This window comes from Bicyclus anynana, chromosome 22, assembly GCF_947172395.1.
Source record: "Bicyclus anynana chromosome 22, ilBicAnyn1.1, whole genome shotgun sequence".
Taxonomy (NCBI): domain Eukaryota; kingdom Metazoa; phylum Arthropoda; class Insecta; order Lepidoptera; family Nymphalidae; genus Bicyclus; species Bicyclus anynana.
Window position 1 is genome coordinate 8,451,601 of NC_069104.1, and position 27,156 is coordinate 8,478,756.

Below are 27,156 nucleotides of genomic sequence, written 5' to 3' on the forward strand. Positions count from 1 at the left end.
GATGCCGCTTGTCGAACGGCGCGCGATGAACCGCTTAGCGATACGTTTTTGCCGGTAGAGTGGTAACTAGCCACGTCCGATGCTTACTACAAGACCAAACCTGAGCCACCTAAGCAAACTTAGAAAATATGAAATTCGAAATTGACTCGAGCTTGAAATCGAGAGGTCAATTGGCAAGATTTTTCATTAATTATTTTGAAGTAGGCAAGCAAAGCGAGATACGAGATACATCATTATTTCAATTTCATCTAGAAAATAAAAAATATATAAATGATATTTACCAGCTAATTACTAAAAGTATACCTAATATCATTTACACGAGTATAAAGCTTCTAAGTACGTCCATATTGTACTGAGTATGTCAAGATTAGGCCTTGATATTTGTCTCGTTCCCACGACGTTGGACTGGGACACCACACAGGCCAACCGCTTGCGCAATTTGATCCATGAGTCTGTGTTAAGTACGCCTTGGCTAAAATAGTAACTAGTCAGACCTTTTGATAAGTAAGCTAAGCAATGCAAATTTAAAAGCTTTCAAGCAGTCTTAAGCAGAGTATTTATATTAAGGAGCCGTTTTAGCATTTAGCAATCAGCAGGTTATTCATATTGATAACAAAAACGTACTTACTCTTACTTTATGAATAAAACAGTACATAGTTAATAAGAAAATATCACACTTAAATCAGGTAATTACTAGCAACCACAGAATAAAGAATGTCCAGTTGAGTCTTTACAAGCAACGTGTTGAAGCCGGTGAAACCCATAAAAAACCGTCTCCTTGACATCCCCTTAAACCAACTTTTTTGTATTTAAAAATTTAACACTAACAACAATTACGTAAATTAAATAATATTCAATACATACCAACAAAAAAAACTCCATCATCTCAAATTTGACCACCATATTTTATCTTGAAAAGTAGGTAATACTGATGCGACGCGACGCTTTGTGTCGTACTGACTTGAGAATGTATTCGTTTTTCAATTTTGTATTTGAAACGGATACGACACCGTCGTCTTCCGTGAGCTCTATCTGTCTGTTATTCTTTTATCTGTGCTAGAAACGTTTTTATTATTTGAGAATTCAGAAATTGAAAATGCTGCTACCTTTAATAAGTAGGAATACATTTTTTTTTTGGGAACTTGGTTTTTTTCGTTAAAAGGTAAGCTTCACTAAAAGCTGTATACAATAAAATGTAATATTAAACTGACTCACGAGATTTTTTGCGAGTTTAATTTGCCAAAAACATAATATATTTTTGAACGATATTTTTTATCTATCAATCACCATCAATATCAATGTCATGTGTCAACTTGAGTTTGCTTTATCTGTCTGATTTGTTTACGCGGAGAATTGAGATTTGTCAAATTTGCGTACTTCGATTGGATGCACAGCGTAATTTATTAATACAAAATTATTCACGAATATGAAGTCGACAGTAAAAATCTTGGCTTGTAATTAAATACCACATATTTCCCAATAATTTTCCATTGATTATCTTGTTTTAACTCATTTAACATACGGGGTGTGTCTCAAGTTCATTTTGTCATGTTTTTTTATATTAATTCAAAGTCATGTCGCCGGTCCGGTGATGTACATTGTGTTATTAACGACTCTGTTAGTGTTTCGTAGTATATATAAATACTCAATCGTCAAGCTAAGCGAAAGTTATGGTTTCTACGAGAGGCGTACGCTATAAGTTTAGCGAAGGAGAACGTGTGTTATGTTATGAACCTGATCCTACTAAAGCCAAAGTTTTGTATGACTCTAAGGTTGGTCTGTTTACAAAATTTCATTATGCATTATTCCTATATAAGCTATTCAAAAACCTTACACAGAAATAAAAATGTAATTTATTTCACAAGGAGCTGTGTCCCGTGATTTTACTCGCATAGTGCCCGTTTTCATGAAAATATTGACACAAATTGCTTGACTGCTATTTGAGAATATAATCTATCTCTGTTTTAAATTTTATCCAAACCATTCTATGGTTCAGAAGTTGTGTTGATTATAAAAAAATATAATGAAAAATATACTGTTTCCAGGTTTTAGAAGTAATAGAGAGTAAGGATAAGCGTGGAAGGCGTACAGTTGAATACCTGATACACTTTCAAGGTTGGAATTCTTCATGGGACCGCTGCGTCAGTGAAGACTTTGTGTTAAAAGACACAGAAGAAAACAGACAGTTGCAGAGAGATCTTGCTGAAAAATCACAGCTTCAGTTGTAATTATTACTAATTCTTTGCTATTGATATATTAAATATGAATATAAAAATTAATCCATATATCCCTTGGTCACGCCATCACACGTGAAGGGCTAGAAAGATTTCACTATTTATTTTTTTGATGTGTTTGTAATTGTCAGGAGAAGGTTCTTATGACAGGAAAATTTAAAAAGGGGTAGGGGTAGGGTAGGGGTAGTTGAAAGTTTACATAAATTTTCATGTGGACAAAGTCGCAAGCGTCGGCTAGTATTAAATAAACTATGCTCCGAGACAAATATCATAGCATATGGATTGTCAGCAGTTATCACTTTCATTGTGTGGCAGAATTTATCTAATCTAATTTAATAATTCAATATTTAAAACTATGACTTTGTAGTATGAATTCAATATTTAAAACTATGACATTGCTCAAAATAAAAAAAAAACTAATCTTAAATCTTTCTAGTGAAGCATATAATATTTGAAGTCGAGCAGTTTTTTGGGCTCAGAATAAGAAAGAACAACTGAGATATTATTATAAATTGTTGCAAATATCAACTCTACATTTATTTTTCAGGGGAGCATACTTATACAGGAGAGAACGGAAAAAGGGTACCAGTACAAACTCAGGTTCAGGGCCAGCCAAAAGACCACGCCACGGCTTCAGTGATGATGGCTCGTCCAGCAGCACACAACCTGATCCAGATGGTACTATCATAACTTTAAATAAATTAACCAACAAACAAAAACAAACTTGATATTAAGTGATCACTTACATATACCAACACCTCTTGAGGTATATAATATCTTAAAGAGAAGTATGTAACCTAATAAAGCATATTTTAAGAAACCCCCGGAACTTGATTTGCCTATAGAACTTAATTGTAAAACCATTCTAAGAGTATATCTGTTACCTATAAAATATGAGCCTGCCAAATTTTATATTTGTCAAAATTCAATATCAGCTGTTGTCGAGATTTTGTGCTGAGTGATGTTTCACTTTTATATACATATTTATATTGTGTTATATACTTCTCAGTAGACCTAACATGCAACCCACGGTTTGTGGAGACAAAATGACTAATTATTCACGTAGGATGGTACAGGTGACAGTTCATATCACTTGAAAGTTTGAAAGAAATTAAATATCACGAGGAAACCTGCATACCAAAGAATTTTCTTAATTCTCTGCATGTGTTAAGTCTGCCAATCCACATTGGGCCAGCGTGGTGGACTATTGGCCTAATCCCTCTCATTCTGAAAGGAGACTCGAGCTCAGCCGAATATGGGTTGATGATGTAGAAGTTGTTAATTTCAGAAGCGGAAGCAGAGGCAGTGGATACAGATTCATCCTCAGGATCTGCATCCAGCACACAACCCAACTCACCCCCCAACTCACATGCAGGCAGAGCTAACATAATATTACCATCAGCTCTCAGGTAATACTTTTAATTATATGTACTAACTAGCTGACGCCGCGCGGTTACACCCGCGTGGTTCCCGTTCCCGTAGGAATACGGGGATAATATATAGCCTATAGCCTTCCTCGATAAATGGACTATCTAACACTGAAAGAGTTTTTCAAATCGGACCAGTAGTTCCTGATATTAGCGTGTTCTACCAAATAAACAAACACACTCTTCAGCTTTATAATATTAGTATTGATGTAATAAGGTTATTGTCACTGGTTCCTACTGGTAAACTACAAAAAGGCTTATTATACACTAGCCTACGCCCGCGACTTCGTCCGCGTGGAAATCAATGTAAACTTTCTACCCCTATTAGGAGTTTAATTTCAAAAACATTACATTACAACATTATATTTCGTATTTTTTAATGAATAATAAACAAATTTTTAAAACTGTAACTCTAAAAATGAAGGACTTACCATACAAACGCTATTTTACCCCTTTCTATTTTTATTTTAGGGTCAAAATATGTTGTTCCAACATCCTATGTTTTGCCCCAACATCCCATTATACCAAAATTCATATTATGAACTTATTATGAACCTCAAAATATTTCTATAATAATAATGTATTTTTAAAAATTTTATCTGGAATGAGATATTTGACACGGGCTCATTGACTATAGATCTATTTAATATTTTCTTTTTATTGTCATCTCTAAAAAAAATGTGGTAAAGTTGTGCCTTCACCATTTTATGTGTTCCATCCTTGTCAAGGGGAGTGCTAACCGTCTCTCCTTTCAATAGACACAATGTGGTTTCACATCACAAGCCTTATATACTTCTAAATGAAAAACACTTCAATAGCGTGAGTTAGGAATTTATTAGATTTTTACCAAAGTTGATAAAATTACGTAAATATTTTTTTATATTTATATTCTATTGTATTAAAAATACAAAATTATTATAATTTAAATATTAAATTGCTGATAAATTAAAGGAATATAGTAGAAAATGTTTTAAAAAATCTTCCTTTTGCTTTATTTATTAAAGCGCCATCTATCGATGATACAGTAAAACATGTAATGGCGCTAGTAGTAAGTATAGTTTTACAAGGAGTTTTACATTGTTCTTAGTAAATCAATAAAAAATATTTAAAAAAATACATAATACTATCTATATATATAAAAATCAATGCCACTTTTCGTTGTAATTCCATAACTCAAGAACGGGCTCACCTATCCAAACCAAATGCTTAGGATTTGGTCGGCATATTTAGTAGATGGTTTATGTGAAGTTTGCATAAAATCGGTCGAGCCGTTCCTCATTTGTCACATTTTTTGTAATAAATGAATTCAATAGAAACTTTTTTCACAGAAACTTTTTTGAAGTTTTGTTGACAGGACAAGCACGTTGTTATGTCATTCATGCCGTCAGTTCATTTTGGACGTGGTTCGATGAATTTATGTGTACTTTTCTAAGTTGCCGTATATGATTTCACATGGCATCATATGCGACAGCTTCTTGGGAATTTGTTTTTTTTTTGTTCTAATTTTTTTTTTCGAGTTTTAAGCGAAAACATATGTGCATACGGGAAAAATGCCACCAGCCAGACGAGCAAATATAGGTCGGCGAACGCGTAATGCAAATGATGTGGCATTACTAAGACGATCACAGACTGCAGATGAACGCGCACAAGCTAATGCATCGCAGCGTGAACGTAATGCACGCAATGGATTTGTTAACCCAGTACCTGTACTGAATCTTGCACGGCCATCACGAATACGTCGTGCTGTTTTGGCTGAAATGATGCGTGCTGCTTTTAATTACAACAGTCAGATTGATTATAGTATGTATGGATACATTGGAATGATGGACGCAATATGTCCACATTGTGATGCGGCTAACTTTCCAGGTGAAACGCCCGGCATGTGTTGTGCTAATGGCAAAGTGAGATTGCCAGCATTAGAAACTCCACCCGAACCATTGTATTCATTTATTTTTGGGACATCGCAAGCGTCGAAGCACTTTCTGAGTCATATTCAACAATACAATTCGGCATTTCAAATGACTTCTTTTGGTGCAACTAAAATTATTAGAGATAATTTTATGCCGACGTTTAAGGTAAATACTTCAACAGGATTATTCCATGTTTGTATCAATCTGAAGCATAAAGTATATTTAAAAAAAAACTGATATAAGATTTACCTAAAATTGTATACATGTTACAGATTCAGGGCCAGATTTATCATCAAGCTGGTTCGTTATTGCCATACCCCGACGCTGATCATCAATTTTTGCAAATTTATTTTATTGGTGATGAAAATCGTGAATTGGATCAACGTTGTGCAATTGTTTCGAATACAAGACGAGAAATTATTCGTGAGCTACAAAGGTTTTTCCATCAGCATAACGCATTAGTTCAATTGTTTAAAATTGCTCTCGATCGTATGCCAACTGATAATCACAAAATCGTAATAAGAGCTGATAGAACACCTTTTGGAGAGCATGCAAGGCGATTTAATGCACCAACAATTGATGAGGTTGCAATTGTAATTCTTGGTGATCAGTTTCAATCCCGTGATATTGTACTTCATCGTAGAAATGAGCAATTGCAACGTGTTTCGGAACTTCATCGTAGTTACGATGCATTACAGTACCCAATATTGCATTGGAAAGGTGACGATGGTTACCATATCAATATACCAATGATTGATCCACGAACAGGTAAATAATTGACCTATTTTTAGTGTGTTGACATTTCATTTCTACAACTTTCTAAAGTCACATTTTGTAATTATTTTCAGGTCTACATATACAGAAAAAAGTTAGTGCCATGAATTTTTATTCGTATCGATTGATGATTCGTCCACAAGAACAAAATTATATCTTAAAATGTGGTAAACTATATCATCAGTACATCGTTGATATGTATGCCAAAATAGAGACTGAACGTCTTAATTATATTCGTTTCAACCAAGCAAAATTAAGATCCGAAGAATATATTCATTTGCAAGATGCGATAGCGAATGATGCTAATGTTAATGACATCGGACGTTTAACTATATTGCCATCTTCGTATATTGGTAGCCCACGGCATATGAACGAATATGCACAAGACGCAATGTCTTATGTACGAAAATACGGTCGACCGGATCTGTTCATTACATTTACATGTAATCCGCAGTGGGATGACATCAAGAACAATTTATTTGAAGGCCAGTCGACAACTGATCGTCATGACATTACAGCACGTGTTTTTCGGCGAAAATTGAAAGCACTTATGGATTTAATTGTGAAATTACGTGTATTTGGAGAGGTGCGTTGCCATATGTACTCCATCGAATGGCAAAAAAGGGGATTGCCGCACGCACATATATTAATTTGGCTGGTAAATAAAATAACTCCGGATCAAATCGATAACGTTATATCAGGTGAAATTCCTGATCAAACTGTTGATCCTGAGTTATTTGATGTTGTCGTTAAAAACATGATACATGGTCCGTGCGGTGAACTAAATATGAATTCGCCATGTATGATTGATGGAAAGTGTTCGAAACGATACCCAAGACAATTGACTTCAGACACAATAACGGGCAATGACGGATATCCGTTGTATAGACGTAGATCACCTAATGATAATGGCAAAACGGCAACCATTAGAATGCGTAACCAGGACGTTGAAGTTGATAATCGTTGGGTGGTTCCGTATTGTCCATTATTATCGAAAATATTCAAGGCTCATATAAATGTGGAGTATTGTAATTCAGTCAAATCCATTAAATATATTTGCAAGTATGTAAATAAAGGGAGCGATATGGCTGTTTTCGGTGTAGCTGGTGATAATAGAAATGATGAAATTACTCAGTATCAACTGGGGCGCTATATTAGTAGTAATGAAGCTGTCTGGAGGATTCTGTCGTTTCCAATGCACGAAAGACATCCTGTGGTTGTTCACTTAGCTGTGCATCTTGAGAATGGCCAACGTATTTATTTTAATGAAGCAAATGCATTGGAAAGAGCAGCACACCCACCAGCGACTACGTTGACAGCTTTTTTCAAATTATGCGAAACTGATACATTTGCTAGAAATTTGTTATATTCCGAAGTGCCTCAGTACTATACATGGAATGTGTCTTCAAAAAAATTTCAAAGACGTAAACAAGGAACAGCAGTCGATGGGCATTCAGGCATTTTCAAAACAGATGCAATTGGGAGAATGTATACAGTACATCCAAACAATGCTGAGTGTTTTTATTTGCGATTGCTATTAGTTAACGTCAATGGCCCAAAATCATTTCAAGAATTAAGGACAGTCGACGGTCATTTGTGTCAAACATATCGTGAAGCATGTCAACTCTTGCATTTGTTGGAGGATGATGCACATTGGGATTCAACACTTAATGATGCATCTACGTCAGCTCATCCACAACAAATACGAATGCTATTTGCCATTATATTATCGACATGTATGCCATCAAATCCACTTGAATTATGGAACAAATATAAAAATTATATGGCAGAAGATATTTTAATTCGTATGCGTCATCATGCAAGAAATCCTGATTTGTTGATTACCTTGGAAATGTGCAACGAAGCTTTGATAATAATTGAAGATATATGTCTAACGATTGCAAATAAAGCATTAGTACAATTGGGTATGACCGCACCAAATCGTCCCATGCATGATTTGTTTGATCGTGAATTGCAACGTGAGCAGGAATTCAACTGTAATGATTTGCGTTTATTTGTACAATCGAATATAACCAAATTAAATATTCAGCAAAAACATGTATATGATACAATCATGCAAGCCGTTTCCAATAATGCAGGTGGATTATATTTTTTGGATGCACCTGGTGGCACAGGTAAAACGTTCGTTATATCATTGATTTTAGCGACTATTCGATCAGATCAGAAAATTGCACTAGCACTTGCATCTTCGGGAATTGCTGCTACATTATTAGAAGGTGGTCGGACCGCACACTCTGCATTAAAATTGCCATTGAATGTACAGGTGATTGAAACTCCAACTTGCAATATATCGAGAAATTCTGCTATGGCAAAAGTTCTGCGATTAACGTCAATTATTTTATGGGATGAGTGTACAATGGCGAATAAAAAATCACTAGAAGCATTCAATCGAACAATGCAAGATTTACGTGGTAATCAACAGCTTTTTGGTGGTGCTTTGATATTACTTTCAGGGGATTTTCGTCAAACATTGCCTGTCATTCCTCGATCAACTCCTGCTGATGAAATAAATGCCTGCTTGAAGTCATCAGTTCTTTGGAGATATCTACAAAAATTGACACTAAACATTAATATGCGTGTTCACCTACAAAATGATCCAGCTGCCCATGAGTTCTCAAAACAATTGTTAGAAATTGGTGACGGCAAAATACAAATCGACAGAACCAACGGATTGATCGCTGTACCGAACAATTTTTGTACAATTGCGCAATCGATAGATGAATTGATTGAATGTGTTTTTCCGAATATTGTTCAGAATTACAGAAATCATGATTGGTTGACAGAACGCGCCATTTTAGCACCGAAAAACATTCATGTCAATGCAATTAATTTTCAAATTCAAGCGAAACTGCCAGGCGTAGTCACGAAATATAAATCAATTGACAGTGTTATGAATCAAGATGAGGCAATGAATTATCCAATTGAATTTTTAAATTCATTGGAGCCGGCTGGTATGCCACCGCATTGCTTGAATCTGAAAGTTGGTTCTTCGATTATATTATTGCGAAATATTAATCCACCAAAACTGTGTAACGGAACAAGATTGGCAGTGAAAAAGTTATTGCCAAATTTGATTGAAGCTACGATCTTAACTGGTAAATCAAAAGGAGAAGTTGTTTTGATACCGCGTATACCTATGATTCCAACTGATATGCCTTTTGAGTTCAAACGTTTACAATATCCTGTGCGTTTATCATTTGCGATGTCCATCAACAAGGCCCAAGGTCAAACACTTCACGTTTGTGGTGTGAATTTGGAGGAACATTGTTTTTCACATGGCCAGTTATATGTTGCCTGTTCCAGAGTCGGTACCCCCAGCCGTTTGTTTATTTATGCTCAAAATGGAAAAACAAAAAATATTGTTTATCCAAATGTTTTGGATTAAGTGTGTTGTAAATAGCTAGCAATTGATTTCGATTTTAAATAAAATATTTTTTTGATTAAATAAATGAATTTGATGTTCCGATTTGTTTATTTTATTTCACTTTATACGTAGCGAAGCACGTACCGGGCCGCTAGTTTGTAATAAAAAAAAATTAAGAGAAATACATTTTATCACTTAGGCCGACATATTATAATAATATGTATAATTTTTATATGTTTAATTTTTCCTATAATTTTTAATAGTGTTTTATATTATATTTTGTATCTTGTAAACATTGTTAAAATTAAAAAAGGACAAATAAATAAATGAAAGAAAAAAAATAAACAGTAACCTGACAATTGAAGCAGCAAGCTGTCTAGATTATTATTACAATTAATATGACAGGTTAATATTACAATTGTCAAAAAGCGTACAGCATTTAACCAACATTACATTTAGGGAGTTTCTCCATTCAGTACGTATTATTTCTAACCGACTTCAAAAAAAGGAGGAGGTTTTTATGAGTAAAAGTTTGATAATTTCTTTTTTTTTACTGAATACAGTCGAGGGATCATTAACTGAGAATTCTTTAGCTGTAAAACTACGTTTATTGCTCACCAGTGTATGTAACAAATTTCTAAACGTTAATTCCAGGGACAGGTTGACATTCGACTACCACCTGGTGGTGAAGCGCGGGCGACTCTCGCGGCTGCCGGCGTCGCCGTGCGCGGCGCAGATCCTCGAGTCGTTCGTGAAGTGGTTCGCTCGAGCGGGTGCGTGGAACCCGCCTCGTGCGCGCCTCGACCCACACCATAAACCCGACATGCTAGATGTCTCGTGCAGGTACCATAGACAATTATATAGTTTATCATATTGATCGTATAACTAGTAGGTTGTTGAACGCGTGAAATTTTGTATGTATGAACGCGTGAATTAAAAAATCATACAGACAGACTATAGCCGAACAAAGAACCTCCATCTTTGAGAAGTGGGTTAATAATTATTGTTAAAACAACGCCATCTAGTAAAGAATTGTTTTTCACTTGTTGTAACTAGATGGCGTTATGGTAAACTTATATGGGTATTAAAACAGCGCCATCTAGTTATAAGTAGAGAAAACACTATCCGTCAACAGGTGACGCTGTTGCTTTTTCAATAAAGATTGGAGTTGCGCCTTTTAGTTACTTAAGAGATAACACAATCCGTCAACAGATGGCGTTGTTTCTTTTCTATATCAATATCAAAGATTCTAGAATTTTAAAATGCCTTGTTCACAGGACAACAATAAAACTCGATACTCATAAACCCTGTCTAGCTAACTCTAGTAGTCTGCGATGTTCTCCGTATTGTAACTTCTTAGTATTGTTATACTACCGAGTTACAAAGAAATCGGCGATATTATGAATTTTAAATAATAATTGGCACAGGGCGATAAAACAAGAGTAATTTGGTTACTGGTCCTAAAAACTATTTTTTTTGTACATATATTTGATGCAGTTTTTAGAGTGCTGAAACAACTATACATTCTTGAGTCAGTACGACATAAAGCGTTGCATCAGTAATTTTTAATATTATTCAAGAAAAATGGCGTCTTATATTATCAAATATTTTAAAAACTGTTTACAAAAACTAAAAAAAAAGATGGTGTGTTTTTTTATTGATAACGATATCAGTAGGTACACTATTTCTAAACAATCACTAATTTATTTTAATTTTGTAGTTTTAGTTATATATTTTACTAGCGGCCCGGTACGTGCTTCGCTACGTATAAAGTGAAATAAAATAAACAAATCGGAACATCAAATTCATTTATTTAATCAAAAAAATATTTTATTTAAAATCGAAATCAATTGCTAGCTATTTACAACACACTTAATCCAAAACATTTGGATAAACAATATTTTTTGTTTTTCCATTTTGAGCATAAATAAACAAACGGCTGGGGGTACCGACTCTGGAACAGGCAACATATAACTGGCCATGTGAAAAACAATGTTCCTCCAAATTCACACCACAAACGTGAAGTGTTTGACCTTGGGCCTTGTTGATGGACATCGCAAATGATAAACGCACAGGATATTGTAAACGTTTGAACTCAAAAGGCATATCAGTTGGAATCATAGGTATACGCGGTATCAAAACAACTTCTCCTTTTGATTTACCAGTTAAGATCGTAGCTTCAATCAAATTTGGCAATAACTTTTTCACTGCCAATCTTGTTCCGTTACACAGTTTTGGTGGATTAATATTTCGCAATAATATAATCGAAGAACCAACTTTCAGATTCAAGCAATGCGGTGGCATACCAGCCGGCTCCAATGAATTTAAAAATTCAATTGGATAATTCATTGCCTCATCTTGATTCATAACACTGTCAATTGATTTATATTTCGTGACTACGCCTGGCAGTTTCGCTTGAATTTGAAAATTAATTGCATTGACATGAATGTTTTTCGGTGCTAAAATGGCGCGTTCTGTCAACCAATCATGATTTCTGTAATTCTGAACAATATTCGGAAAAACACATTCAATCAATTCATCTATCGATTGCGCAATTGTACAAAAATTGTTCGGTACAGCGATCAATCCGTTGGTTCTGTCGATTTGTATTTTGCCGTCACCAATTTCTAACAATTGTTTTGAGAACTCATGGGCAGCTGGATCATTTTGTAGGTGAACACGCATATTAATGTTTAGTGTCAATTTTTGTAGATATCTCCAAAGAACTGATGACTTCAAGCAGGCATTTATTTCATCAGCAGGAGTTGATCGAGGAATGACAGGCAATGTTTGACGAAAATCCCCTGAAAGTAATATCAAAGCACCACCAAAAAGCTGTTGATTACCACGTAAATCTTGCATTGTTCGATTGAATGCTTCTAGTGATTTTTTATTCGCCATTGTACACTCATCCCATAAAATAATTGACGTTAATCGCAGAACTTTTGCCATAGCAGAATTTCTCGATATATTGCAAGTTGGAGTTTCAATCACCTGTACATTCAATGGCAATTTTAATGCAGAGTGTGCGGTCCGACCACCTTCTAATAATGTAGCAGCAATTCCCGAAGATGCAAGTGCTAGTGCAATTTTCTGATCTGATCGAATAGTCGCTAAAATCAATGATATAACGAACGTTTTACCTGTGCCACCAGGTGCATCCAAAAAATATAATCCACCTGCATTATTGGAAACGGCTTGCATGATTGTATCATATACATGTTTTTGCTGAATATTTAATTTGGTTATATTCGATTGTACAAATAAACGCAAATCATTACAGTTGAATTCCTGCTCACGTTGCAATTCACGATCAAACAAATCATGCATGGGACGATTTGGTGCGGTCATACCCAATTGTACTAATGCTTTATTTGCAATCGTTAGACATATATCTTCAATTATTATCAAAGCTTCGTTGCACATTTCCAAGGTAATCAACAAATCAGGATTTCTTGCATGATGACGCATACGAATTAAAATATCTTCTGCCATATAATTTTTATATTTGTTCCATAATTCAAGTGGATTTGATGGCATACATGTCGATAATATAATGGCAAATAGCATTCGTATTTGTTGTGGATGAGCTGACGTAGATGCATCATTAAGTGTTGAATCCCAATGTGCATCATCCTCCAACAAATGCAAGAGTTGACATGCTTCACGATATGTTTGACACAAATGACCGTCGACTGTCCTTAATTCTTGAAATGATTTTGGGCCATTGACGTTAACTAATAGCAATCGCAAATAAAAACACTCAGCATTGTTTGGATGTACTGTATACATTCTCCCAATTGCATCTGTTTTGAAAATGCCTGAATGCCCATCGACTGCTGTTCCTTGTTTACGTCTTTGAAATTTTTTTGAAGACACATTCCATGTATAGTACTGAGGCACTTCGGAATATAACAAATTTCTAGCAAATGTATCAGTTTCGCATAATTTGAAAAAAGCTGTCAACGTAGTCGCTGGTGGGTGTGCTGCTCTTTCCAATGCATTTGCTTCATTAAAATAAATACGTTGGCCATTCTCAAGATGCACAGCTAAGTGAACAACCACAGGATGTCTTTCGTGCATTGGAAACGACAGAATCCTCCAGACAGCTTCATTACTACTAATATAGCGCCCCAGTTGATACTGAGTAATTTCATCATTTCTATTATCACCAGCTACACCGAAAACAGCCATATCGCTCCCTTTATTTACATACTTGCAAATATATTTAATGGATTTGACTGAATTACAATACTCCACATTTATATGAGCCTTGAATATTTTCGATAATAATGGACAATACGGAACCACCCAACGATTATCAACTTCAACGTCCTGGTTACGCATTCTAATGGTTGCCGTTTTGCCATTATCATTAGGTGATCTACGTCTATACAACGGATATCCGTCATTGCCCGTTATTGTGTCTGAAGTCAATTGTCTTGGGTATCGTTTCGAACACTTTCCATCAATCATACATGGCGAATTCATATTTAGTTCACCGCACGGACCATGTATCATGTTTTTAACGACAACATCAAATAACTCAGGATCAACAGTTTGATCAGGAATTTCACCTGATATAACGTTATCGATTTGATCCGGAGTTATTTTATTTACCAGCCAAATTAATATATGTGCGTGCGGCAATCCCCTTTTTTGCCATTCGATGGAGTACATATGGCAACGCACCTCTCCAAATACACGTAATTTCACAATTAAATCCATAAGTGCTTTCAATTTTCGCCGAAAAACACGTGCTGTAATGTCATGACGATCAGTTGTCGACTGGCCTTCAAATAAATTGTTCTTGATGTCATCCCACTGCGGATTACATGTAAATGTAATGAACAGATCCGGTCGACCGTATTTTCGTACATAAGACATTGCGTCTTGTGCATATTCGTTCATATGCCGTGGGCTACCAATATACGAAGATGGCAATATAGTTAAACGTCCGATGTCATTAACATTAGCATCATTCGCTATCGCATCTTGCAAATGAATATATTCTTCGGATCTTAATTTTGCTTGGTTGAAACGAATATAATTAAGACGTTCAGTCTCTATTTTGGCATACATATCAACGATGTACTGATGATATAGTTTACCACATTTTAAGATATAATTTTGTTCTTGTGGACGAATCATCAATCGATACGAATAAAAATTCATGGCACTAACTTTTTTCTGTATATGTAGACCTGAAAATAATTACAAAATGTGACTTTAGAAAGTTGTAGAAATGAAATGTCAACACACTAAAAATAGGTCAATTATTTACCTGTTCGTGGATCAATCATTGGTATATTGATATGGTAACCATCGTCACCTTTCCAATGCAATATTGGGTACTGTAATGCATCGTAACTACGATGAAGTTCCGAAACACGTTGCAATTGCTCATTTCTACGATGAAGTACAATATCACGGGATTGAAACTGATCACCAAGAATTACAATTGCAACCTCATCAATTGTTGGTGCATTAAATCGCCTTGCATGCTCTCCAAAAGGTGTTCTATCAGCTCTTATTACGATTTTGTGATTATCAGTTGGCATACGATCGAGAGCAATTTTAAACAATTGAACTAATGCGTTATGCTGATGGAAAAACCTTTGTAGCTCACGAATAATTTCTCGTCTTGTATTCGAAACAATTGCACAACGTTGATCCAATTCACGATTTTCATCACCAATAAAATAAATTTGCAAAAATTGATGATCAGCGTCGGGGTATGGCAATAACGAACCAGCTTGATGATAAATCTGGCCCTGAATCTGTAACATGTATACAATTTTAGGTAAATCTTATATCAGTTTTTTTTTAAATATACTTTATGCTTCAGATTGATACAAACATGGAATAATCCTGTTGAAGTATTTACCTTAAACGTCGGCATAAAATTATCTCTAATAATTTTAGTTGCACCAAAAGAAGTCATTTGAAATGCCGAATTGTATTGTTGAATATGACTCAGAAAGTGCTTCGACGCTTGCGATGTCCCAAAAATAAATGAATACAATGGTTCGGGTGGAGTTTCTAATGCTGGCAATCTCACTTTGCCATTAGCACAACACATGCCGGGCGTTTCACCTGGAAAGTTAGCCGCATCACAATGTGGACATATTGCGTCCATCATTCCAATGTATCCATACATACTATAATCAATCTGACTGTTGTAATTAAAAGCAGCACGCATCATTTCAGCCAAAACAGCACGACGTATTCGTGATGGCCGTGCAAGATTCAGTACAGGTACTGGGTTAACAAATCCATTGCGTGCATTACGTTCACGCTGCGATGCATTAGCTTGTGCGCGTTCATCTGCAGTCTGTGATCGTCTTAGTAATGCCACATCATTTGCATTACGCGTTCGCCGACCTATATTTGCTCGTCTGGCTGGTGGCATTTTTCCCGTATGCACATATGTTTTCGCTTAAAACTCGAAAAAAAAAATTAGAACAAAAAAAAAACAAATTCCCAAGAAGCTGTCGCATATGATGCCATGTGAAATCATATACGGCAACTTAGAAAAGTACACATAAATTCATCGAACCACGTCCAAAATGAACTGACGGCATGAATGACATAACAACGTGCTTGTCCTGTCAACAAAACTTCAAAAAAGTTTCTGTGAAAAAAGTTTCTATTGAATTCATTTATTACAAAAAATGTGACAAATGAGGAACGGCTCGACCGATTTTATGCAAACTTCACATAAACCATCTACTAAATATGCCGACCAAATCCTAAGCATTTGGTTTGGATAGGTGAGCCCGTTCTTGAGTTATGGAATTACAACGAAAAGTGGCATTGATTTTTATATATATAGATTAGATATTTCCTTATATTTTATTTTTATAATAAGTTTAGCCTATTTAAGTATTATCTTCATTAATAAAAGGTAATCTTTGCTTTTTATCACTAATTGTTGTAAATGTTAAATCTTGAAATACAAATTATGAAAAGAGTTTGTATAAGCGGACGTCAAGCAGACGCTGATTGTATAGACTCATTCTGTATCATTGTTTATTCTGTGTTCCCAGGTTAAACTTACTACGGGAAGTGGCAGACGGTCTGCGAGTGTACTTCGACTTCATACTGCGCGGCCATTTGCTGTACAAGCAGGAGGCGGACCAGTACTTTGAGTTCTGTGGACAGTATGTCGACGAGTAAGTTAATATAAACTATATTATATCAATCCACTAGCGAGCCGCCATCAATTCCCATTTTTTTTTTAATTCATGATTTTAAAACCTGATGTTAATTGGATTCTAAAATGGAAACGGTGAAGGAAGGCTTTTGACTGGTGGCCATCGGCCGTGGTTAGTTTTAGCGTTCCGGTACGATGGCCCGAAAGGGGTGTGAAGTTTCATCCTACTCCTAACAAGTTAGCCCGCTTCAATCTTAGATTACATCACCACTTACCATTAGGTAAGATTGTAGTCGAGGGCTAATTTGTAAAATCGTGTGGAAACCTGCATATCTGAAAACTTTCATAATTCTTTGCGTGCGTGAAGTCTGCCAATCCGCATTGGGCCAGCGTGGTGGACTAAGGCCTATCCTCCTTCTGAGAGGAGACTCGTGCTCAACAGTGAGCTAAAAATGCGTTTTAATGATGATGTTGTTCAGATTAGATATAAAGTCGGAGCCGGAAGACGAGGACGAAGAGAACCAGGATCCGGCTCAAGAGGGCGCGGTGGCGGAGGCGGAAGCGGACGCGGGCGCGGCGGAGGCGGACCTCAAGAGTCCCATAGTGCCCGAGTACGCTCACCTGCCGCCCGACCCCGACCACGGAGAGAACGGGGAAGGTATAACAACCTCCCTGCCTTTTTTTTAATGGGTTTCACCGACTTCACCATGCGGCTTGTAAAGACTCATTCTGGATCATTCTTTATTCTGTGCTCGTAAAATAAATTATTTTCATTCAATATGCATTGGCACACACCAATGTGCTTGGCTAATCTAGATTCCTTTATTTAGAGGCAGTAGCAGAGAGCAATGAAGGCGAAGTCGAGGTAGAAGCGGAGGACGAGGCGCCAGAGGAGGCCGAGGCAGACAAGGCGGAGGGCGACGAAGCCGAGGCAGACAAGGCGGAAGTCGAAGAGGCCGAGGCAGAGAAAGCGGAAGTCGAAGAGGCGGAGGCAGAAAAGGTGGAAGGCGAGGAAGTTGAGGCAGATAAGGCGGAAGGCGACGAGGCCGAGGCAGACAAGGCGGAAAGCGAGGAGGCGAAGGCGCGAGGCAGCGAAGGTGCTATGAGTTCGCCTCGGACTGAGGACAGCGTGAGGCGGGCTGCGCCTCGATCACACAACCTCGCTAGAAGGTACTCTTGCTTTTTATTTATTTATTTATTAAGGGAAATCTACAGTTAATACATTAAATTCATGCTTACATTATTTACAATTTTAGGTTATGTCGATGCTTAACTATTTAAAAGATTTCCAAAACATTTACAATTTTTTACAGAGTATATATTATGTCATTACTTTCTAAGCTACAGATCTACTCATATCCATTAATTCAACAAGGTAACAACATGATCAAATATATACTAATCTAATCTGCAATATAATCTAAGATATCAAGTTTATTTATAAACAAGTAAAATAAATAAGTAATTTAATTTTCACTACTCTTGCTCAAAAACACTGTCATATTACCACTCCACAGCGGGGCTAAACAAGCATTTAAGCCTCTAGGGGCTAAAGTAATTTTGTTTTTTAATCCTTGTTTGTTACGAGTACTAGCCAAGTACTAGCCTACTATAAAACGGAGGAGGTTTTATTCGAAAATAGAATCATTATAGGTAAGGCCCTGATTGTTTCGAAAAATAAATAAAAAACTTTAAATTGGAATGAAATGCAGCGTTCTTGTCTGTGAAATACGTTCATTTTTTTTATTTAATTTTTATTGAGTTGCAAATAGAGCGAGATTTGAAGACATGGGAAATCCTTTACGGTGTAATACCTTTGCCTTTTTCTCACGTGAAAAATATAAAATTAAAAAACGAGAATTTAAAAACCAATTGGCGTGAATAATACACACTTGATTTTTTTCAGAAATTCATTGTAAATTTGTGACCGTAACTTACATATTTTTCAACAATAATTGTAATTGTTGTCTTCATCTAGTGAGAATGGTGATCCTAGTTTGGAGATGGATGAAATTTTCAATCTGTTACCATCAAAGTCGAGACGCATTTACTTAAATACCTACCTACGAAAAATTTAATAAGTGGAGAAAACAACAACGAATGGATTCACTTACGAAAGGAGTTTTTTAAGCTATTATCTCCCACGTTTACCTTACATAGTACATTATTCATCTTCAAAGTAGTCGGAAATTATGTTACTGGGTAAAAGCATCTCCCTTAATATCCAAAATTGTAGACTTTGTACATTTAATTTTCAATTAAAATAAATCATTGAATATTGTACTAAACTATTTTATTTTCTCGCAATCGTAGTCAAAAGCAGAATGTAACACGTGGGGCTAAACCCATTGGTCTCACAGTGGTTTCGTCAACATCTTGAAGTTATGGGAAATACTCCCGAGCACCCTGTATAAGGAAAGAAGTTTTTTTAGTGCTCAAATTTTTGTATTTCATAAACAATGAAAAGGAGATATACGAATTGGATGTAAACAGTTTAATTAATATCCGTGTAAGCTGTCAATGTCATGTAATATTGTCAAATGTCAATAATTGACGCAAGTTAATAATTCAAATTGCAAAACGCCACGAACGCTACTACGCGAAGATCACTGACAACCTGTCAAGGTTTAAGTTATAAGAATGTTGCCATGATAAAAATTCTTAGTTAATGTTGTCAGCTAATGAAAAAAATACATTTTATTTAATTAATTTAAAAAAAGAAATGCGGTTGATTGTATATTTTTTTAATAAATTGGGACTTGTCCTTTACGCTACTCGACTAAACTGCTACAGTAGTCCAACAATCCTTAATGGCGTCCTGAACAGAGTGACACTGTTTCATTCGTTGCAGGTATCGTCGACTATCCGTATATTGTAGCACATTGTCCGCAGGCTCCGCTCGCACAAGTCCGCGGTGTCGCAGTCCGAGAGCGAGGAGCCGGCGCCCTCCACCTCTGGCGAGCAGCGGACCTTCGAGACGCTGTCCTCCAGGTGACTTTAACCCACTTTTAAATAAGCAAAATCATCATTTCGACCTGTTTGTATGTAAATTTGAAAATTGTCTGTATTGCATTGTATTTTTGTATAGATATGTTTGTCCCCCCATATGTCCTAAATTAGGATAAATTAGGATTGCAATTTATTTTAAGGTTCTTTAACAATGAAAATGATAAACAAGAGCAATGATATTAGCCTGTCAGTATATATTTAGCAGTATAGTCTATGTAAGACAAAATATTAATTTGTACAAACGAAAAGGAGATTTAAACCCACGTCTTAATAGACACGGGCATAAATTAGTTATTTCTGCGTATCGTCTCCAAAGAGTTAAAAAATCTTTTGTAGGTTTGGGTGTACTCTTCTATAACAAGATCCCCAAGACTGTGATGGACTTGCCAATATGCACAACTTTAAGCAATGTGTTAAAAACATTTACTTAGTCGAGGTTAATACACTATTGATGAGTTCCTTTACGATAAAAGTGCCCAGAGGCCATTGGATCAGCTTCCACCTTCACACATGAAATAAAACTATAAGAATTTGTAATTGTTATCAATTGTAAATTGTAATACTGTATGACTTTTTCATTTCAAAAGAGCAACTGTTGAGTTTCTTGCCGGTATCTTCTCAGCAGAACCTGCCTTCCGAACCGGTGGTAGAATCTTTACAAATAGTCAACTGACGTGTCAAAAGTACTTGTAAATTGAGCCTACTTGAAATAAATGAATTTTGATTTTTTTTTTGGATCATAGACTTCAGACGTTTCTTTTTGAGGTTTGGGAGGGTCAGGATATGTCTACTTGAAGCTCACTGTAGTTAATTTGTTTTCACAGTGTAGGCAGCAGCGGCTCGTCGCTGAGCGAGAGCTGGGCGCGCCCGGCGCGTCCGCCCCCCGCGCCCCCTACGCCCGCCCGCAACCCGCTCTCGCAACTACTCGACAAGGTACTACTGCATCTACTCACTCGTTTGTTTGATCACACGGTGCACTAGCTTTTTTTTTTAATTTTCCATCTTATCCCCCCAAAAGTGACCATCATTTTAAAAATTTTAGAGTTTCAAAGTATTCCGGAAATCTTCAAGTGAAAAGCTAACGCTAACAGTAGTTTCGGAGAAAAACGGCATGGTTAATTGCCGTCTATTTGTTTAAATAACTCGAAGGCGATTTTTTTTTGAATTTAAAAAAAAAATATTTTTTTAAATCCTCTTTTAAATTTGAAGTACCTAGGTATAACACGATCAATTTTGAAAAAGTTGTTTTTTTACCCTACTATATGTATAGTATGTTTATGAAATTATAAGTAAACGTTCTTTCCCCAGGTAGCCAAATGGCAACTAATACCGAGAGAGAATACAGAGCACCTTCCCTGTAGAGTGTATGGAGCCATCCATCTAGCGAGACTCTTTGGTAAATATACTAAATTCTGTTTTATGTTCGTATGTACTTAAATAAACCTTGAAAAATCTGTATGTATGTCTGTATGTATCTTTATAACTATTACGCGGACCCGGTTAGGCTTAGCTTTGACTTATGTGCACTTCTTCCCTATCCCTATCCTACCCTACCATATCCCTATCCTATCCTAGCCTACCCTGCCTCTACCCTAAGAATCCTATAGACGTCTTCTGGTTCTAAGCTACCTCCCCATTCATTTTCAGCTAAATTATTTTTTTTTATTCACATTTTACAATCTCACCTGATGGTAAGTGATGATGCAATCCATGAAAGAAACGGGCTAACTTGTTAGGAGGATGAAAATCCACACCCACTTGGCGGTACGTTTTTGTCGGTAGGGTGGTAACTAGGCACGGCCGAAGCCTCCCAACAGCCAGACCTGGACCAATTAAGAAAACCTCAATCGGCCCAGCCGGGGATCGAACCCAGGAACTCCGTCTTGTAAATCCACCGCGCATAAAACTGCGCCACGGAGGCCGATTCAGCCGTTATTGAGAACTAACATTCCTTTAATAAACATATATTGAAATAGGAGATAGCTTTTTGTCTGTTTATTATTATAAAAAGAAAAGCCGTAATAGCCCAGTGATATGATCTCTGCCTCCGATTCCGGGGGGTGTGGGTTCAAATCCGGTCCGGGGCATGCACCTCTAATTTTTCAGTTGTGTGCATTTTAAGAAATTAAATATCACGTGTCTCAAACGGTGAAGGAAAACATCGTGAGGAAACCTGCATACCAGGGAATTTTCTTAATTCTCTGCGTGTGTGAAGTCTGCCAATCCGTATTGGGCCAGCGTGGTGGACTATTGGCCTAACCCCTCTCATTCTGAGACTCGAACTCAGCAGTGAGCCGAATATGGGTTGGTGACGATATAAGAAAAAGATAAATTCTTATATATTAACTAACCGATGTGTTCACTTTACAGTAAAACTGCCTGATTTCTTGAACGCGACGCAGATGCCCGACTTCAAATTGAAACTTATATTGAAACACATAGACATGTTTGTACAGTGAGTATTGCAACATTTATAATTGATATTTTACCTTTAGACTTGACTTCATCATCATCATCATCATCATCATCATCATCATTATCATTATCATCATCATCATCATCATCATATCAGCCTATGGACGTCCACTGCAGGACATAAGACTTCCAAACATCACGATACTGAGCCACCTGCATCCAGCGAATCCCTGCGACTCGCTTGATGTCGTCAGTCCATCTGGTGGGGGGTCGGCCAACACTGCGCTTACTAGTGCGGGGTCGCCATTCCGGCACTTTGGGACCCCAACGTCCATCGGCTCTTCGAACTATGTGCCCCGCCCATTGCCACTTCAGCTTCGCAACTCGCTCAGCTATGTCGGTTCGTCTGCGGATCTCCTCATTTCTGATTCGATCACGAAGAGAAACGCTAAGCATAGCTCCCTGCATCGCCCGCTGAATGACTTTGAGCTTTCTAATAAAGCCCATAGTTAGCGAACAAGTTTCGGATCTGTAGGTCATCACTGGCAACACGCACTGTTCAAAGACTTTCGTCTTCAGGCACTGAGGAATTTCGGACGAAAAGATGTCGCGGAGTTTCCCAAACGCTGCCCAGACGAGCTGGATTCGGCGATTTACCTCTTTCTCAAAATTGGACCTACCTAACTGGACTGTGTGTCCTAGGTATATATATTCGTCTATGATTTCAAACGCAGAGTCCTCAATAATTGGGTGAAGCGGTACATGACCATTAGACATGATCTTCGTCTTACTCATGTTCATTTTAAGCCCATACACATTGAGAAACTCTGCTGTGGTCGTTGAGCATGGTACTTTGACGCGTTTGTTGAAGACTGCAATCTCATTGCTTGCCTCTCCTCCATGAGCTTGTGTGTATGTTCCGAGAACTTGTTGGTTCTTTTTGTACGGTGGTTTTTGAAGAACTTAAACCCGACCGTATGGACAGTTTCCACAAGCCTGTTGTTTACATCGTCCACAGCAACGCAATCTGCTAGGCAATCGAAGCGGTTCTGTAACTCCAGTTGAAAACTCTCAGGGGTTTGGATTTGGGCACCAGTAGGTGGGAGCGTAGATTTCACCAGTTTATACCGTTCCAGCTGTAAGTTGATATTCATCGTGCCTCTTACTGGGACTGTTTGTTTTTGGCTGTATCCATAAAAGGTTGATGCCCAAAGAATGACCACGCTGGGCATGCGGGTTGGTCATTCGCAATCCTAGGCATCTCGCACAGCCGTCGCTGCTCACCGGTCTGTGATACTTATGAAGTCTAACTGAATTGAAATGGTTATACCGCCATTTACCGGTCGCCAGAGCCTCCTCGGTCCATCTGCAGGGTGCACCACGAGCAGGTGAGGTTGGCAGTTAAGGAGGCTGATTGGTACTAACCTCCCTCTTACACCAGCTAAAGAGGTAAACTCACACATCGAAAATATTTAACACCAATAAATATATCCTGTGTCCTTACACTTAAAAACTATAAAAGCTATACATTTAAATAGTAATACAAACACGTGTAATTTTAACAGAATGAAACATCGATTCTATAGACGCAGTTTGACTGAAATATTAGCTAACAATAAGTTTGAAGTTTAGTACATCAAGTGTGTTAGTGACGTCACAAAATGGACGTCAGCAATTTTGACGTTTGAAAATTTTTAAAAAATAAGTAATATTTATGTTAAGTTTTTTAAAAAATCCTACTTCATCATCATCTCCTTACCCTTATCCCACTTAAGTGGGGTCGGAAAAATATGTCAATCTTTTCCATTCGTCTCTATTACTCGTTAACTCATCATCCACTCCTTTTACACACATGTCCTCTTTCACACAATCCAACCATCTGTTCTTTGGCCTTCCTCTCCTCTTATGTCCTTCCACTTGCACATTCAACATTTTCCTAGTAATATGACTTTCCTCCCTACGCATTTTTTAATAAATCCTTAACTTTTATTGATTGATATCGATATATTTCGGACCCTTATTCCATGTACTATACCAAATATTGTTTATATTAAATTTGATATGAGTCAACTACCCTATTCCAGGTACCTGGACGAGCACAACGAATGGTTCGGAGAAATGTTCTACATCACAGACGGCGTGTCGCGTTCACACTGAGAGCGAATGTTTGACACTTGTTGATCCTTCAGAGATTATGTACAGAGCTTTAACGAGGGGCTCAATAGTACGACTTAGTTTGTATATACGCAGTGGCGTGCACAAAATCTTCAACTAGAGCATGCACTATACGTACAAATCGTACAAAATGTTCTACAATACGTCTTTCAGACAGGTTTAACGACTCATAAGGGTAGGCAGGGCATGTTTGCATATAAGAAGTGCACGCCACTGTATATATGCTGTTGAGCTTGAGTTACAATGGGATGGGATGGCACACCTATAATAGGGATGATGACATTTTCTTTTAAATTGTATATAAATTAGGAGTATTAAGTAAAGCAATTTTGTAAAAGTAACAGGGTATCTGCAACCATTACTTTAAACAGGATTTTAAGGGTCATATTTGCATCTCTGCCACGGATCACTTAAAAATGCTCCATACTAAATGTCACAAAAGAATGACGTCATCGATCAAAGTGAGTATTAAATTTGTATGCGCGTTCAAACACAGCTACAAATACCTTTTTTTATTTGTCCGTTTATGTTTATATAGTTTTAATATAGTAAAAAAATGTCACATTGAATGTAAGGAAGCTAAAAATGTATGAATTTTGTTAATAAACTGTTCTATTTTAAATCTGCTTCCCGTCATATTACGTCATTTACTTGTATCATGACAATATCTAAATCTATAACTTGGTTTGTTAAGGTTTGTTTCCTGTCATGATACGTCAATGTGCCCACGTATCATGACGTAGTATCATGACACTTATTAAGACCAATATTAAAAATTGCTATCAATTAATTAATTAATATTGACCTTATTTACCCGAATGTCTCCTAAAATCAATAATTCATTAAAACCTTGTCATCATCCCTATTATATTGTCAATATGTTGACAAATAGCGGACGCCCTGAAAAGAAAGAAAGAAAAACTTTAGTTATAAGTAATGCAACACATCACAATATTAAATTATAAAAATTTTATTGATTTTACCTGCGATTTTACCCTCATAGTACCGGTTCCCGTGAACACGGGGATATAATAAACGACACTCGCGAATAACGTGGCTTTCTATGGGTAAAATAATTTTCAAAATCGGTTCAATAGACAAATTACCCACTACAACATCACAAACTTTAGCTGTATATAATATTAGTTGTCAGGTTGATTTAAGTTAAAGCATACGCCGAACTGTGCAAATTTAATACAATAGGAATATTGTTATAGTCTGCATTCTTTATGAGGTCTCCGAAATAAGGTGATGTACAAAAAAAGACGCGTGAGGAGACTTCGGGTCACCGCGCCCCTGCGAAACCTGTGATACCTAAAATCTTATATTGCGGAACTCTACTCATTTGTTTAATTCAAGCGTATTTTAATTCATTTATTTAGTTTCGTGACGAAAAAAGTATAGTGGACATGAAAATATTATTCACGATATTGTGTCGCATAAAATTTCGAGGAATCATGTAGGCTTGCATATCTCGATACGAAATAAAGACAAATGTCGACCAATAGCGACGCAATCCAAAGTATCGCTCTCTCTTTCGTTGCGTAAGGACGTAAGAGAAGGATATTACTCCGCCGCTATCGGTCGACAATATGAATTTTTCAAATCTACAGATATGTTATGCCTACTAAAACGTAAAACCATTGTTTCTTTTAAAAACGCATGTAGTTGACAATAATATTTAAAATTTTAATAATTGTGAAATTCATTATTCAATATTTTCTATTTATTATTCAATGTATATTTTTCGTCCTTTCTTCATTCGTATTATGTGTCGTCCGAGCAATGTTTAAAGGTAATAACTCATTAGAGCCACCTTGCATTGGTTTACCTCGCCATAGCTTGCAAGTGAGGCGATTTGGTGCTATTTAGTACGAGATCCGTTATTAGAAGTATATACTCATACTCATCTGTTACTCATGTACTCATCTGTTATTTAATTGTAATTAGAAATAAATGATAGATAATATTCACCCTGACTCGTTGCACATAGGTTGCCTAGTTAAATTGTGACCAAACGATGAAAAAATATTAGCTAATTAATTAATTTCAATTGAAGTCAGGGTGAATAATATCTATCATTTATATCTAAATAACAGATGAGTGTCTATATTTCTAACTAGCGGACGCCCGCGACTTCGTCTGCGTGAAACCCTAATACTACCCCTACCCCTACCTTACACCTACCCTACCCCGTCCCTACCCCTACCCAAACCCTAACCTACCCCTACCCTACCAAGCGACGGCGACGGAAGCTTAAAAAATGGAGTAACTTCTCCCGTTTTCTCAACATTTCCCTTCACTGCTCTGCTTCTATTGATCGTAGCGTGATGAAAAGTATACTATAACCTGCCCAGGAGTATGAAGAATAATTGTACCAAGTTTCGTTAAAATCCGTCTAGTAGTTTTTGTTTCTATAAAGAACATACAGACAGACAGACAGACAGACAAAAATTTTACTGATTGCATTTTTGGCATCAGTATCGACCACTAATCACCCCCTGATAGTTATTTTGGAAATATATTTCATGTACAGAATTGACCTCTCTACAGATTTATTATAAGTATAGATAACGTAAGTAATATATTAAATGTCGGACTTTGTATAGTAAAGGTCATAACTCTTTTGAACCACCTAGCACCGCCTCGCCTCTTGACAGCTTGCATATCG

General features: G+C 36.7%; 3 protein-coding genes and 1 non-coding gene across 5 annotated transcripts; 2 read left to right on the forward strand and 2 right to left on the reverse strand.

Annotated features, from left to right (window-relative positions):
- Nucleotides 1-1,338: 1,338 nt before the first annotated feature.
- Nucleotides 1,339-26,598, forward strand: LOC112050330 (male-specific lethal 3 homolog). Of its 2 annotated transcripts, XM_052888321.1 has the most exons (13): nt 1,339-1,772; nt 2,046-2,224; nt 2,782-2,912; nt 3,523-3,643; nt 10,385-10,573; nt 16,780-16,905; nt 17,366-17,544; nt 17,717-18,056; nt 19,779-19,877; nt 20,720-20,828; nt 21,204-21,291; nt 22,266-22,350; nt 24,395-26,598. In XM_052888321.1, exons 1-13 carry the CDS (start codon nt 1,671-1,673, stop codon nt 24,465-24,467), a joined length of 1,821 nt encoding a protein of 606 aa, XP_052744281.1. In that variant the 5' UTR covers nt 1,339-1,670; the 3' UTR covers nt 24,468-26,598. The 2 variants fall into 2 exon arrangements, 1 of the variants encoding a protein (XP_052744281.1); XR_008251968.1 differs by lacking the exons at nt 22,266-22,350; nt 24,395-26,598 and having other exon boundaries at nt 19,738-19,877; nt 21,204-21,232.
- LOC112050335 (U6atac minor spliceosomal RNA) lies at nt 4,333-4,423 on the reverse strand. The gene has a single exon (XR_002887144.1). It is a non-coding gene; the product is annotated as a U6atac minor spliceosomal RNA (small nuclear RNA).
- On the forward strand, nt 5,744-9,829 carry LOC128199317 (uncharacterized). The gene is made up of 2 exons (XM_052888319.1): nt 5,744-6,339; nt 6,420-9,829. Exons 1-2 carry the CDS (start codon nt 5,835-5,837, stop codon nt 9,749-9,751), a joined length of 3,837 nt encoding a protein of 1,278 aa, XP_052744279.1. The 5' UTR covers nt 5,744-5,834; the 3' UTR covers nt 9,752-9,829.
- On the reverse strand, nt 11,525-15,610 carry LOC128199318 (uncharacterized). The gene is made up of 2 exons (XM_052888320.1): nt 15,015-15,610; nt 11,525-14,934 (listed from the first exon to the last, which is right to left on the reverse strand). Exons 1-2 carry the CDS (start codon nt 15,517-15,519, stop codon nt 11,603-11,605), a joined length of 3,837 nt encoding a protein of 1,278 aa, XP_052744280.1. The 5' UTR covers nt 15,520-15,610; the 3' UTR covers nt 11,525-11,602.
- Nucleotides 26,599-27,156: the final 558 nt, after the last annotated feature.

Coding starts and splice junctions, on each gene's coding strand:
- LOC112050330 (XM_052888321.1), top strand. CDS start 1,671: ATGGTTTCTACGAGAGGCGTACGCTATAAGTTTAGCGAAGGAGAACGT. Junction 3,644..10,384: donor ATATTACCATCAGCTCTCAG/GTAATACTTTTA, acceptor CGTTAATTCCAG/GGACAGGTTGACATTCGACT. Junction 22,351..24,394: donor CACATAGACATGTTTGTACA/GTGAGTATTGCA, acceptor ACCCTATTCCAG/GTACCTGGACGAGCACAACG.
- LOC128199317 (XM_052888319.1), top strand. CDS start 5,835: ATGTTACAGATTCAGGGCCAGATTTATCATCAAGCTGGTTCGTTATTG. Junction 6,340..6,419: donor AATGATTGATCCACGAACAG/GTAAATAATTGA, acceptor AATTATTTTCAG/GTCTACATATACAGAAAAAA.
- LOC128199318 (XM_052888320.1), bottom strand. CDS start 15,519: ATGTTACAGATTCAGGGCCAGATTTATCATCAAGCTGGTTCGTTATTG. Junction 14,935..15,014: donor AATGATTGATCCACGAACAG/GTAAATAATTGA, acceptor AATTATTTTCAG/GTCTACATATACAGAAAAAA.